The sequence below is a fragment of the Thermobia domestica genome, chromosome 3 (genome assembly GCF_964235325.1).
Source record: "Thermobia domestica chromosome 3, izTheDome1.hap1.1, whole genome shotgun sequence".
Taxonomy (NCBI): Eukaryota; Metazoa; Arthropoda; class Insecta; order Zygentoma; family Lepismatidae; genus Thermobia; species Thermobia domestica.
In genome coordinates, this window is record NC_137456.1 from 309,150,107 (window position 1) to 309,166,438 (window position 16,332).

General features: G+C 34.5%; 1 protein-coding gene across 2 annotated transcripts in view; it reads right to left on the bottom strand.

Moving 5' to 3' along the window:
* Positions 1-457: 457 nt before the first annotated feature.
* LOC145681136 (acyl-coenzyme A synthetase ACSM3, mitochondrial-like) overlaps positions 458-16,332 on the bottom strand; it is a 125,533-nt gene continuing 109,658 nt past the window's right edge. For both annotated transcript variants that reach the window (XM_081752570.1, XM_081752569.1), the window contains exons 10-12: positions 15,642-15,777; positions 6,183-6,399; positions 458-611 (exon numbers count right to left, since the gene is read on the bottom strand). In XM_081752570.1, coding sequence (XP_081608696.1) covers positions 525-611; positions 6,183-6,399; positions 15,642-15,777 — 440 coding nt within the window. In that variant the 3' untranslated portion in view covers positions 458-524. The remainder of the gene's footprint in view (positions 612-6,182; positions 6,400-15,641; positions 15,778-16,332) is intronic.

The window sequence follows — 16,332 nt, forward strand, 5'->3', positions numbered from 1 at the left end:
ATTGCTAGAATTCACAAGTAATTGGTCTCAATATGACGCAAATGGGGGGGGGGGGGGCGCGGTGGCTCTGTAGTAGAGCGTTCACCATTGGTGCTTGGGGTCCCTGGTTCGATCCCAGCTCGCGCAGTGTGGACTTTGTGGTGAACAAACACCGTGTTCGTGGGTTTTATCGGGGTTCTCCTGTTTCCTCCCACTTTGTTCATTCCACCATTTCATTCATTTCTCATCATCACCGTCTCCTTTAGCCTAACCGGCATAACCGTGGGACGTAAAAACTTAAAGATTTTATTTCATTTTTTTCAATATGACGCAAATTGGAAGGGGAAACAATGCGATGTAGTAACAATTATACATAAAGGATTATCAACTTAAAGCGGGATATAATTATATCGTAAGATACAATTGTTGATAAACGTTTGTATATTACGTACGTTAACTCAAATGATTACTACGGTCATTTTCGAATTTGTAAACTTTTATTTGTTTCGTAATCCATTCTTTGTTGTAACATTGCTGTATATTTATTAACCCTTTTTCCATTCTTGAGCTTTCAGCTTTCTTCGTAGAATCTTCCCACTCACTGTTTTTGGCAGTGATTGTACAAATTCGATCTGTAAGAAAAATAAAATACTGTAATATCAAGTTGGGCAAAACATAAATTGCTTTGCAAGACATATAATTAAGATATTACTAATGTACCTGTTTACACATACAATATCTGATAATGAGAGTAACCTACTTGGAGTATTTTTCTGATGATAGTATCTGTCAATAATGAATAAATTGCATCTTGAACCACTAACAAAAGTTCTACTATCAATCATTCTGTAGATTCTATTTCAAGTAGTATAAAATTCATCAATACTTAGAAAAAGATACAATACCTAGAACAAATTCAATATTTAACAACTCATGAAAAGTAGAGTTTTGAAGAAAATCGTAACATAAAATGACTTTTACAATCTATATAATAATAATTGTATATATTTGAAAATTATTACACACTATGTCAGTTACTGATACCAGTAGTTTTAAATTTACAAATTACCTATACTATATACACAGTGCGTCTGATAAGTTTCAGGGCTGGTAACATAAAAATAATTAAAAGATGGAATAACTGTAACCACATGCTAGTCTATATACATCTTTTCTTTTACGATACAAACTGTAGCACGGATATATAACTGTAAGATCTTCTGGAAGTCTCATGTGACCCTGTTCAATTCATTAGTAACAACTGCGAGATATCAGAAATAGAGTCGAACTCCTACCCCTTCAGTTTGGATTTAACCTTGGGAAATAGAAGGAGGTCTGTTAGGGCTTGGTCGGAAGAAAAAAGGAAGAACCAACCAGGTGTTACGTAAAGGATCTCTACAGCCGAAGAAAACGCTAACGTGTGAAAACGATGTTGGTGGTTGTCTTCGACTGGAGAGGTGTAGTTTACAAGAAATTCATACCCGAGGGTTACACCATCGCAGCAGCAGTTTACAAAGATGTTATAGATCGATTGTTGAAGGACTTGGGGGTGTAAGACTGGAAGTTATTAATTCTCATGAATGACTCCTCCTCTACGGTAATGCGCCTTGTCACAAGATTATTTCTGTTGAGCAGTTTTTGACAAAGAAACAAACTGTCTGCATTAACCACCTCACATATTCTCCCGACCTAGCTCCAGCAGATTCTGTTCCTCAAGGTTAAATTCAAACTGAAGGGTCAGAAATTTGAACTCCATTTGTGATATCTAGCAGGCTATTGCTAGTGAACTGAACTGGGTCCAGAACAAGACTTCCAGAAGGGAATCCTACAGCTCTACACCCGTGCCACTACTTACATCAAACGAGGAGGGATATATATGTGGAATAATAACGTGGTTACTTTTTTTTTTAATTTCTTTATGCCAGCAATCAAGAAACTTAGTAGATGCACTGTGTAGTTACTAATATATCGTCGCATGAGAACCAGAAGAACGTAACTCCAAAAATGCGGTTTTCGTTTTCTTCATGTTTGGACATAATTTTGAAAGCCCCACTTGGTGTAAATGGACCGTAACGCCATCTGTTCTCCTTGTCGATCATCTGTTGTAATGTAGCGAAATTACCACCTTATTAAAAACACATCTTTCTAAGAAAATAATATTTTTTTCCCCTCGCCTGTAAACCTAGGAAAATAGTTATGTTCCTCTGGTTCTCATGCGACGATATAGTGGAATTAATTTAATCACTTTTCGAAGTTCATACTAAGATGCTTTGATATTCATCTACTGTAGTATTTAGTTTTCACACTAAGTTGACGAAAGAGTTCTTAAAAGCACTTTACTACTTTTATGGCAACTGATATGAAAGCAAGAACGAAAGGTACTTTCTGTTGAATATACACTTCTAATATGTTTTCCTGTATTTATCTGTAATAGAATTGAGTTCTGATTATCTGTCTTGATATAATTCTCAATATTCTAACTGGGTGGATCAGTGTTAAAGCGCTTGCATGGGGTCCCTGATTCGATCCCCGTCCAAGTAAGTTTGTGGTGGACAACATCGTGTCCGTAGGTTTACGTAGGGTACCCCCTGTTTCCTCCTACATTCTCATTCGACCATTTTTTCCATCATCATTTGCTTGCCTTAATCATCCGTCTCCCTTAGCCTAACGAGTATAATTGTGGGACGTTAAACTGAAAGATTTCATTTTATTTTCAATATTCTAACTAAAGTTTGTTATTGGATGTGAGTAAGGGTATAAAACAGAAACATCAATAGATTTTTTTTCCCTTTTATATCCTCCTCTTATTTGGCATACAATCATAGTACTCAGCTTAAAGCAGGGCGCAAAATTTTAAAGTCAGGCGCACTCGCCAGTCGAAAAATGATGGTCGCCAGTATCTCATGAAATTATGAGAGTCCTTTTCCCCCCTCCATGTCCTTTTGTTTGATAAAAAAAAAAAAAAAAAAAAAGAAGGAAATTAGATCAGGGCATAAAATTTCAAAACCCAGACAATTAGATTCAGGATAATCAATTTTGAATTGGACAATTCATATACATGTTAAAAAATATTTTACGAGTAACGCACTGCACTGAAGTACCAGTTGTCGATTGCAGTTTTCGGATCAAAGTCCTTAAGTGAGGGGCCATTGATAGAAATTGTGAGCAAATCATCCAGTGTGTCAGTCTTAAGTGGATTCCTGTAGGCAGTCTTAACTCTGTTGGGACTGCTGAAGCCTTCCTCACATGAAACAGTACTCACAGGTGAAACTGCACAAAATGTGACAATTGGAAGCAAATTTGGGAATCTCGTAATGAAGTTTTAAATTGAGAGTGGGAAAGGAGGGGCAAGTTACAACGTTGTGAGGACTTCACTTCCCATGTCCGTTGTGAAGACTTCACGTTCCGTGTTTTCTCTCACTCACTGACAATTATTTTTGTGGGAAACAGAAACTGTGCAGCCCTGTGAGTTAAAGCAGAAGTCATTCCTACTGAACACTGTTCGCCAGCTCTAAATTTCTAGTCGCCAATGGCGATCGGAAATTTTGCGCCCTGATTTAAATTATGCTTCATATTTTAGATTTGAGGAAAAATTTCCTCCATTCATTGTATAGCGCTTGGCAGGAAACAGAAAAAAAAAGATAAGGAAACATCCTTAAGATCATGATATCCTTAACAATTTACCTAAATCATAGAAAACCAAAATATTCAATTACGGCGTTCCGTGGTGCAATTAAGTTTCTCTGTTTCTAACGTAAATTATTTTAGGATATGGGGGGGCGCGGTGGCTCAGGGGTAGAGCGTTCACCTCTGGTGCTTGGGGTCCCGGGTTCGATCCCAGCCCCCGCCAAGTGAACTTTGTGGTGGACAAACACCGTGCTCGTGGGTTTTCTCGTGGTTCTCCCGTTTCCTCCCACTTTCTTCATTCCACCATTTACTCATCTCTCATAATCACCGTCTCCTTTAGCCTAACCGGCATAACCGTGGGACGTAAAACTCAAAGATGTCATTTCATTTCATATTTTAGGATACATAAGCTTATTGTAGTTGTTTACTGGCTATATAACCCCTCAAGTAATGAAACTAGGTACTTTTCCGGTAATTAAACTTGAAATCCAAATACAGTCGAAACCATTTTACAGTAGATATTTGGACATGGAAGAAAAACATTCGCAGTTAAAAAAAAAAAAAAAAAAAAAAAAAAAGTGAAACGCCCGTGCATAGCATAAATGGCTAATACCTTCATCATTAATGCAATACCAGTTTCCATTACCAGCTGTATCTCCAGATTTTCTGGCTTAAGCCAAAATTAATAGCTACATGAATAGAAATTCAATATGAACTATAGAAGAGGGTGGACAAATTGAAGCATTAATTTTTTAAAATCACGAAATAATTAATAATTTTCAATTCTAAGATACCAAATAATTAAAAAATAAATTAGAAATACTATAAATTAAACTTAACAATCTAAATACAGTAGAATTAATAAAAATTGAAGTGTGTATTTATATTTGTAAAACTATTTTTTCAACGAACTTAAGAAGTTCGTTACTGAATTCTCTGTTTGTGTGTGTCTGTTATTTACGAATGTTTCAATTTTGAGCCGATAGAGCAAACATAGATACTAGAGCATCTAAAACTATGTGAGAAAGTGATGATTTTTTTTTTTTTCCACACCATTCCCGAGATATTGGCAAAAAAAATCCTATTTCGAGAGATTTAAGGAGCCATATCTCGGGAATTGTAAATTGTAGATAGATGGTATTGGTGTTGATCAATATCTAAGAGGATGGTAAACATTTTGGTACCAAATAGTAACCGGTAGCTATTGGCTAACTGGCCACAGTTACCCAGATACTGGCCAAAAAAGTTCTGATTTCGGGAGATTTAAGGAGCCATATCTCGGGAATCGTAAATCATAGAGAGATGATATTGGTGTTGATCAATACCTAAGAGGATGGTAAACATTTTGGTACCAAATAGTAATTGGTCGCCAACTATCTACCGTTCCCCAGATATTGGGCAAAAACGTTCGGATTTCGAGAGATTTAAGGAGCCATATCTGGGAAACCGTAATTCATAGAGATATGACATTTTGTGAATTTTTCAATTTTGAGCTCTTCATTTTGAACACTATAATGATTAATTTCATATTCTTTAAGTAGCCGTTTTACATGCTGATTATAAAATTCATCACCTAAATCTGTTTGTAAGTTAAATACGGGTAACTTTTTACTTTTATTTTTGTTATTGCTTTTACAATTTCAAGACCTTTCTTTGTTTTTAACGGAACACAATATGCACATTGTGAAAAATATCAATACAACATAATATATATTTTTAATTATTTTTATACTTTGTAGTATTTTGCATATCTGCTAAATTCATTTGTAATGTTTATTGTCTTTGTAAAACAACATATCGTAGAATGTTTTAACAGAACTCTTAAACAAAAGATGTGGAAAAAATTTAGTAGTCAAGGAAGTTATAAATGGATAGATATATTACAAGAATTGTTTAATAAGTATAATAATAAAGCACATAGAACAATTGGTATAAAGCCTGTAGAAGTTAATAAGAAAAATTAATTCTTCTAAGTTCGTTCTGGCAATGCACTTGGAGCATGCTCAACTGGTTTAAATATGACTACTACAATTATGTAATTAGTATGAACCAGAGGTATAAGAAACAAGGTACCGATTCTAAGAAGATACAAGCATTTCTCCGAAACTCAAATGAATAATCTTTGAGTTTTACGTCCCACGATTATGCCGGCAAGGCTAAAGGAAACGGTGATGATGAGAAATGAATGAAATGGTGGAATGAAGAAAGTGAGAGGAAACGGGAGAACCCCGAGGAAACCCACGCACACGGTGTTTGTCCACCACAAAGTTCACTTGGCGGGGCAGGGATAGAACCCGGGACCCCAAGCACCAGAGGTGAACGCTTTACCACGGAGCCACCGCGGGCCCCTGAAACAAACGAAAACTGCCATTAATATTTCAAACAGTGGGCGAGTCAGCGTAATTAATGTCATCAGATACAAACAATTTATTATTATTATTTCTTTCTTTGATATCATGTAGTAAAAGATAGAAGTTGGGCATAGTAACTAACAGTTGACTCGAAGGATGTATGGTTGTTTAATCACTTAAATTTATATGATAATCGTAAGAATTCATATCCGGTATGTAACACACCTTTCGTGGATATTTGTATGGTGCCGTCTTCTGCTTCACAAACTTTTGTAGTTCTGCTTGTACGATTTCATGGCTTCGTTGTTCTGAGTTGGATAGAACAATGAAAGCTTTTACAACTTCTCCTCGGAGTGCATCGGGTGACGAAACGACCGCTGATTCCACAACTGAAGGGTGTTCCAAAAGAACTGATTCAACTTCGAACGGACTAATGCGGTACCTAGGAAAGAATAAAAACCTATGAATTATAATAAATAAATGATATACAAGAGGTAATATTATTTATCCAGAGACATGAAAATTCATGGGATTTGATTAAACAAAAAAATAAATAAATAAAAATAAAAATAAATAAATAAAATAAAAATAATAAATAAATAAATAAAATAAATAGAAATAAAAAAGTTTTATAGTGAAAATCGAGTAAAGTTCTAAAACCTGAGGAAATATTATACTCGACACCTAACTGAATATTACAACTTATCTTTATTATTCGCATGCTGCAGCGTAATGTTAACCTCTAAAGCAGACGGTGGAGCACTAACGTCTAATCGACGAGCTTTCGGTTCGATCCGAAGCCAGCAAGTTTGTGGTGGACAACCTGATATCCTTTTAATTAATACTACTTAACTATTATGGTCCTGGGAGTGTTAATCGGTTTATTATTTCGGCAACCAAGTATGTTTTCGGCAACCAAGTCTGTTGCCTTCGACAGTAAACACGAATAAAAAAGCTTCGGCTTCATAAATATTTTTGCATGTTTAACTTAAAAAGACTTCAGTAACAGCTCTTCAAAGAAATGGTGATCACTATAGACACAGAAACTCACAACTTGGTGGTAGGAACATAACCAATCAAGTACACTACTATTTACACACACTTCATACAACTTAAAATGCGAGGGCTGAATATAAAGTCATGTCAACATTGTTATAATTCGTAACTGGCTTTATGCACAGAACACCTCACCTTCTGCCACATATATGAAAGGCGTTGTACACCGTCAGCGCGTCAATCTTTGTTAATGATCCCCAGGAATCGCCATATGGCACGGGAGATGGCTTATTTTGATTCGCAGTGCTTCCCGCGAAGTGATTTCTTCAATTTGGCGAAAAAATCGTCACGAAGTCCGAAATCGTTGTTGTGCATTGCGACCACATGCCACTTCAATCTTGACCCCGTAGACAAATTACTTTAACTTATGTACAAATCGAAACATTGCATTACTATATAATTTACTATATAGTCACAGATGTTTACGTTTTCAATGAAGCTGTTCAGAACTACATCCCAATTCTTGTCGAGATTGCTGTTATCCAAACTTAACGCTGGTCTTTTGTTCTATAAAACGAAATGAATTATTTTAGTTTAACGTCCCACTGTTTGCCCTTTCGGCTAAAGGGAACGGACGATTAATGAGAGTGAGTGATTTGTGAAATTAAAGTTTTCGTGCACCTTCCTCCGCCCCAACTGGGAATCGGTCCCGGGACCACGTGGATGAAAACGGATACACACTAGCCATAAACTAGTAAGGAGGGTTGATCTTTTGTTCTAAAGAAATACGACTAGAACACATTTGTTTCCTTCTACTGGCATTGAATTTTCTCAAAAGTTTTGTTCATTTAAGTTGTGTTGGTTATGCGTAGGTGCTTTCGAAAGCCAAAAAGAACGAAATTCTGATCTTCTGCGTCTCTTATAAATATATATTTTTTAATTCTAGTTTCTATTAGGGATGGCCACATTTTCCGGAAAAACGGAAAATTGAAAACGGAAACGGAAAATTTTCCGGAAAATCGGAAGACGGAAAATTTCCCGGAAAAACGGAAGACGGGACATTTTCCGGAAAAACGGAAACAGAAAATTTTCCGGAAAATCGGAAGACGGAAAATTTCCCGGAAAAACAGAAAACGGAAAATGTGTTTTCCGGAAACCTCTTTTTCCGGAAATGGCCATCCCTAGTTTCTATATTCTTCTTAGTCATTTCAGTCTGTCTTAAAATATTTCCCATTTATTTTTGATAAATTCTCGAATTTTTACTTATCATTATCATTTCATCTCCTTCTTAATTATATTTCATATCTTCCTTTATTAGGATCACGTAAGTGGGATTTGTTCGTACGTCCATCCGTTACTTCATTCGATAACTTGAACGAAAGCGATTTTTTAAAATTTCTCTTTGGCAATAAATAGCTAGAGCGATTATTTCGGCCGAGTTCGTTAATGGAGTTAATTTTCTTAACATTTTAACGGATAACTGTGACATTTCCGTCCGTTACTCCACACGATAATTGGAACGAAAGCAAATTTTTAGAATTTCGTGTTTTGCGACAGACAGCTAGGGCGATTATCTCAGCCGAGTTCGTTAATAGAATCAATCCGTTAACGGGTAACGGAGACTTACGTTCTTCTGTTGCTCCACACGATAATTCTTGAACGAAAGCTAATTTTTGAATTATGTTTCTGCAATCGACAGCTAGACTAATTATCTCGGCTAAGTTCGATCGTGGAGTCAATCCGTTAAAGTTTTAACGGATAGCTGCTACTTTAAACGGTAGCTACCGATATTCTAGTTTCTGCTATTGAAATGAAAATAGTAAAAATTACACATTCTGCAGCGGGCAGGGAGTAATGGGGTGTATACGGCGTATACCCACCTCATATTTTTATACTCTAGCGTATACTTGCCTTAATTTTACGGAAGAATGACGCATATAGGGATGGGTATACGGTATATTTTTGAAAACTGTCGATCGTATACCTACAAAAAGTTCTAGAACTACTCCACTGCCAGCGGGTGACATCTACCGGACGAAATTGAAACTTCTAGTATGTGATCTTTTTCACTCACTCCCAGAGTTTATCTATAGGAGATGGTAGTGGAAGAACATGAAGCTAAAGATCTTTAATCTTCATTGAAACCAATTTAGTTAACTGAGTCTTTATAGCTACAAATACATTTCTTCAGAAATTCAAATAGTAAACTACACATCTACTGGATAAAGAAAGGTGACCCTAAATGTTTTCCCAGAGGTTACCGTAATTACTTTATGTTCAAAGTTTCACAGTTTTATAAATTTAGGTATGATTATTAGAATATTGAAAAAGCCATGAAAGTGGATGATCGATGGCAATGCAGCAGAAAGTGTCTAGAGGTAGATTACTAATATTTGTGTATAGTTGCTGGAAACAGATGATGAGCTATTATAATTGAGTGGTGTTGGCTTCTATGATAAAAGAAGCCATTTAACATATTTTATATATATTTGAGAAGGGCAATGAGCTTGTACATGTTCTTCAAGGTCTTGTGTGTTGTATAATTTTGAGTCATACCAGTCGTTCTTTCAGAAAAAGTGTTCCGAGGGGGCATACGTAGCATTCCGGGGGGGGGGGGGCACTGTTGGTACTATTTTATTTATTATTTTATTATAGACGTATTATTTTAGTCTTGTTCGGAGGGGCACTCTCAGAGCTCCGGGGGGCAGCCCCCCCCCAAGAAAAAACATGTCTGGAAGAAACACTGAGTCATACAGTTGGTATTTAAAGAAAGATCAATATAAAGAAAGGATAAAGAAAAGTGACCCTAAATGTTTTCCCAGAGGTTAATTACTTTATGTTGAAAGTTCCACAGTTTTATACATTTAGGTATGATTATTAGAATATTTAAAAAGCCATGAAAGTGGATGATCGATGGTAATGCAGCAGAAAGAAAGGATAAAGAAAGGCAAGTGTAGTCGCCTTTCCGAGTTAGACCTAATCAGCTATTGCTACAATAAAGAATACCTGGCAATTTGTATAACTTTATTTATTTATTTTAAGGAGCTCATAGAAAGCAAGAAGCCACCCTAATTAATACTTTTACAACCTAACAATGATATGTCTCTTTACTTCGAGCATTTTTCAATATATCGTATACTTTAGTTCGTGGGTGGTGGCTTTTGAGGGACGTCTCATCAGTAAAAATTAAGCTTTTATTGCTTTAAAATAAGGAAACAAAACATATCTAATGCATTTCTTGTATACAAGAATTAGAACATCGGATAAGTTGTTTTCTTCCATTAGTTTAAATTAAAGTGATAAAAGGTCTATTTTTTCCGGTATGACTTCCATCAAGAGCTGTCAATATCGTGAATTAAGATATGATAATGTACACAAATTCCTTTATATCAGCTAGAAGTTTTGACACTCACTCAAAACAACACCGACAACGTTTGGGAGGTGATTCCTGACATCAAGATAAGACAAAAGGTATAGACCAACCTGGATGCACAAATGCTTCCTTTCGGAGTTACAGACTGCCGAAAACATGAAAAACTTAACTTTAATGGTTCATAGCTCCAATACTATGGGACCTATCCTAGTCGGGTCAAGACTTCACTTAAGAACTAGTATGTACCCTACCCAAATATCCATGTATCAGAATCCTGCGGTACTTCTGCAACAGTTTTTGCAAAAGTAGTTGGTAAGTACTTCAGATTATATGCTCTTAGCCAAACTCCCTCTATAAAAATTGTTGCCTGAGTACCGCAGGATTCTGAAACATGTATTTTTGGATAGGGCACATATTAATTCCTAAGTGAAGTCTTGACCCGACTACGGTAGGTCCCATAGGATTGGAGCCTTTAACTCCGAAAGGAAGCATTTGTGCACCCAGGTTGGTGTATACTTTTTGTCTTATCTTGGTGTCAGGAATCATCTCCCAAACGTTGTCGGCGTTGTTTTGAAACACCCTATATATATATATATATATATATATATATATATATATATAGTTCTCTGTTGGTACGTGGTCATCAACTATAACAGCGCAACACTAAAAGATTAATGAATATTCATATGTACGAGGGGTATTCAACAATTATTTTCTGATATAGAAGAAACTATTTTTCCGCCATCAATTACAGAAATGCACTTCGTTCACGTATGTTCTAGAGCTGTTATATCTTAAAAAAAATTGTGGTTGGTCAATAAGCCACTGTCCCATAGTATATGTAACAGTCGCGCCCGGGAATATACTGTTTTAACTTGGGGAACAAATAAAAATCGCTGAGAGTGAGATCTGGAGAGTAGGGAGAATGTAGAAGTAGTTAAAATCCTGCACCTTTCACACACGCACATCAGTTTTCTTCACTTTCACAATCCGGTCCGCACTTGCCACCTACAAACCACAGAGAATATACAACCAGTATCTCTTTCTTTTGGCACACACACTTCTAAAACTTTAAGAGTCCAACATACAACAAGCACAATATATTTGCTCAGTTCCTTCTATATTTGGTACAATAATTGTTTAATACTTCTCTTATATACGTTATTAGCAACCGTCAATGAGCACATTTAAACAATGAAGATGACATGTATCAGCAACTCTATAAACTATTAGTTCTGCTCAAACAATCAGTTCAGTTTGTGTTACCATGACTGACAATTGATTATTGTTTTACTTTCAATTTCATTCTTTCATATTTTTCAGCGCTTCGTTCTACAGTTTTACTGAGTATTTTATCTATGCTTGTGCGTCATTTGAGTATATAACTTTTGAGAAGTTCGTTGACAACAAAATATTTGGTTGTTGCTGTAACATACTTTGTTGTACCCCTAGACAACTCAAAAGGAAACATGTAAATACAATAGATTCCGGAATGCCTGGTATAGTGCAACTTTCTCTTATTTTTATTCATTTTCCTGTAGGCTTACAAGAGTACAGTGATTCTATATTCTTTAAAATGTAGAATTAAAATTAAGTTTTGGTTATGTTTGAGTCGAAATAATTATCCTATTGTTCTTGGTAAATAATATCTGCTGCCAAAGACGTAATGATTGAAAATATACCAGAGAACTGCACACGATTTGTACAACGATTTGATGTGTTTTGATTCAGACCAATTAAAGATTATGGCAGGAGATTTGTAGATAATATGAAACTTCTTCAGCCAGACGTTATGATGAACCAACGAAACAAATAAAGTTCGTGTCTATGCTAATAAATAAGTTCCGATCACCACGATACATTGGATTGTTTCAGTTTGCGTTCCACAAGACAGGTTACCGAACAACTTATTTACCTTTTAAATCACCTGTCGACTTTGCTTTTCGCTATCGCAATTGCACATATAAAATGTTCATGGTGCAAGGAAGTCTTTGGCCTGCATTATTTCTTCTTAGAACAGAAGGACAACAGTGATCAATTTTCATCTCTAACCTATCATTATTGTGAACAGTATAATGACTAATTTTAACTAACAAACCTGTTAGTTATTATAAAACAGTTTTTTTCTGTTACCATTGATATATTTAAATTCGTATATCAATATTTGTTGCTAATAATGTTGTACTTAACGCGTTTAAATGCGCATATACTCATTTTTTCATATAAACTTCCAAGTTGATTCTCTCGAACAGATCTCAACTGTACAGAAATTTCATTAGCTTGTTGTAATCAGCATGAGTTGGTCCTTCAAATGGCATGCTTAGTTTCTCTGCAGGCGAGTGCTTTCTCCCGAACTTCCCTTGTAAGTTCACTGAATTACTCTATAGATAGACGCTTATGAGTGATTCGCCTGTTCATTAAACATTCTGTTATGAATTGTTTTTGCGGATCAGATTTCCTTTGTCGGATTAGATTTAATATAACTGACATCTGCCATAGTATCAATCGTTTCGTATGTCTTTCAGGGTTTTAATATCTATGCTTTCCTTCCTCTTACCTATACTCAGACTATAGGCCATTATAGAAATCTTAAAACTATTTATTAGTGTATTTGGTGTAAAGGCCAACCCCAAGATCGGAAAATTGATAGAAAAGAATGTAAGTGGGCAAGAAACTTTCATGAAACGAACGTTAAGTACTTTCAATATCTTCTTAGCAAGGAAGACTGGACGGACACATTACTAGGAAATGACGTAAACAATAAATACAGACAGTTCATTAATACCGTTGGGCACTATTTCGAAATAGCCTTTCCACTTAAGAAGATAAAGGTATATTATCACAAAACTAGATGTAACTGGATAACACGAGGCATAATTGATTCCTGCATGAGAAAGAAACAACTACATACAATTGTGAAAAGGACGAATAATAGGAAACTGAAAGAATATTTTAATAAATTTAGAAGTATTCTTAAAGGAGTAATAAAAGAAGCAAAGAAAATGCACACATCAAATTGGATATCTAAATCTGATAACAAGAACAAAACACTATGGCAAGTAGTAAACGAACAATCAACCGCATCAAAACCGCAAAAAATAGGAATTAAAAAAATAATACACCATGGCCAAGAAATAACCAATAAATACCATATTGCAAACCTCTTAATGATTTTTTTTTTTTTTTTTTTTTTTTTTTGCCAACGTTGCGAAAACACTCAAAATCTGAGTCTGAAAAGACGAACAACATAAAATTATCTAGTAATTCTGTATCTATATACTTAATACCTACCACAGAGTTAGAAATAAGATCGATTATTAAAAAAATGAAGATGAAAAGATCTTCTGGGCCCGACGATATTCCTTATTATTTGCTTAAATGTGTGCCAAATATTTTCTTATACCGTTGACTGATATATGCAATTCCTCTCCTGAAACAGGAACATTTCCAGAAGATCTTAAACTTGCAGAAATAAGACCTATACGCAAAAAAGGATCAACTACTGACCCAGGAAATTATCGTCCTATCTCTATTCTATCTGTTTTCTCCAAAATTTTAGAAAAAGTTATGTATAACAGATTGGTGCCTTTTTTTGGAAAAGAATAATATCTTCACGAAGAGCCAATTCGGGTTTAGGAAGTGCAAATCAATTAACAATGCTGTAGTTGCTCTTCTAAATGATATATATAAAGCGAGAGAGAGCAGAAATAAAATATATGGAATTTTTTCTGGATCTCACAAAAGCCTTTGACCTTGTTAATCACAAAATTTTATTGAATAAATTGCGTAGTTATGGTATTAGAGGTCATGCTAATTTATGGTTCCAATCCTATTTGAGTAACCGCATGCAATATGTAGAAATAGGTCCAACCAAGTTAGAGGTAATTCACATTAGGCACGAAGTTCCACAAGGATCAATATTAGGTCCTATACTTTTCCTTATATACATTAACGATCTTCCCGATTATATAGTTCCAAACAAAAGCGTACTTTTTGCGGATGATACAAACATTTTAGTTGAAATTCCAAATAACATTTGCTCCGAGGATTTCATATTTAAGAACACGACAGATAAAATTACAGAATGGATAAAAGCAAACCAACTTAACTTAAATACAGCGAAAACAACTATAATGAGTTTCAATGAAGGAAAACTGAATTCTCTAAATATACATCAAATACGTATAGACGGGGAACTCATGCAGGTATCTGACACTTGTAAATTTTTAGGGTTAAAATTAGACACTAAGTTAACATGAGATGATCAAGTGAATGATTTGTTGAGGAAACTAAGCGCGAAAATATATCTTATACGTAAAGTTAGTAAGGTTCTAACTACAGAAACCTCGAAAACAATTTATTTCGGGATGATCCAGTCAATTCTATCGTGTGGAATCATTTTCTGGGGTAATACCTGTTATGCGAAGAAAGTATTTACAATGCAGAAGAAAATGTTACGAATAATGTTATCAGTTCCGTTTCATACACCAAATAGACCACTGTTTCTGAAACTTAAAATATTACCATTGCCGTGTATATACATTATCGAAACATCATTCATACATATGAATAAAAGAAACTTTCAACTCAATTCGGACCTACACCAATACAACACAAGAACAACCAATCATATTAATATACAAAATTTCCGTCTAACAAGAACTCAAAATTCGTTACACCACATAGGAATAAAACTTTATAATAAATTACCAAATTGTGTCAAACGAATGTCAAACTTGCAGTTTAAAAGACACCTCAAGTTACTGTTACTTAAACATCTTTTTCTGTGGTTTAGATTAATATCTTCAGTGTGATCTTTCTTTGTAATGTAAATATTAAGATTTATTTGAATTTTGAAATATATAAAACACGATACAATTTATATTTTTTTCTAAAAATACACTTCAAGTTTTATTATTACGTATGTATTTTGTATTATTATTATATATATTGTATTATTATATATATTGTATTATTATATATATATTTTTAAATAATTGTATCATTAATTGTAGCGTTTCTCTTGTAATTATTATTATTATTAATTGTAATAGTAACTGTATATCTTGACGAAGCCATGAACGCTAAGTTCTTACGACGGAAAATGAAATAAATAAATAAATAAAGACTAGGTAATTGTGTAGGTACCAATAAATAAATACAATATGATAGGTGACAAATTTGAATTCCTGGCAATTTTTCTTACAGAAGCAATATCGAATATCCCAGCTACATTCTTTTATAATTACTATCAATATTATCTTCTTTTCGAAAAGAAATATATAATTATAAAACACATTAATTTCTATAATTACCCTGAAGCTATGATGACGTCATCTGCTCGGGAGTTAAACCAAAAATATCCATCATCATCAACATGACCGGTATCACCCGTTAGATAAAAGTCTCCAACTATAGGTAGTTCGAAAGAATTGTCGCCTTTCAGGTATCCTATAACGAGAATTTTTCTTTCTTGGAATGAAAATACTAACTTTTTAATATATGATCATCTAAAGAGTCTTATAGTAAATTTTCTCCGTCGTAATATATATTTCTAATAAATTAATAATGGCAATTTAATGGTAGCTTTCTTTTTGAAAGGGAAAATATGATCACTATTCCCAATCATTTTTAAAAGGCGTGATAATATAATACTACAATCAACAAAGAAAATGTAAAAATAAATTTCATATAAAGAAATATGTACACTCATGTCCAAAATTATTGTCGAATGTCTATAAATGTGTTGTTGTAGGAATATAATTTGATAACGAATTCGCCCGGTATTTCTTATAATGTTAGTATGTGTACAGTCGGCAAAGACATGTATGTGGCAAATTTCATATCAAAAGAGCAGTAAATAAGAACAATAAAACGAAAATAAAACTTTCTTGTCCATTTAGCAACATTTTGTTTTACTCAATCTAATTTTCGTATTTACAATTCTTTTTATGTGAAATTTACCACAAATTTACATTTCTCGATGATATACATTAGGGTGGTCCT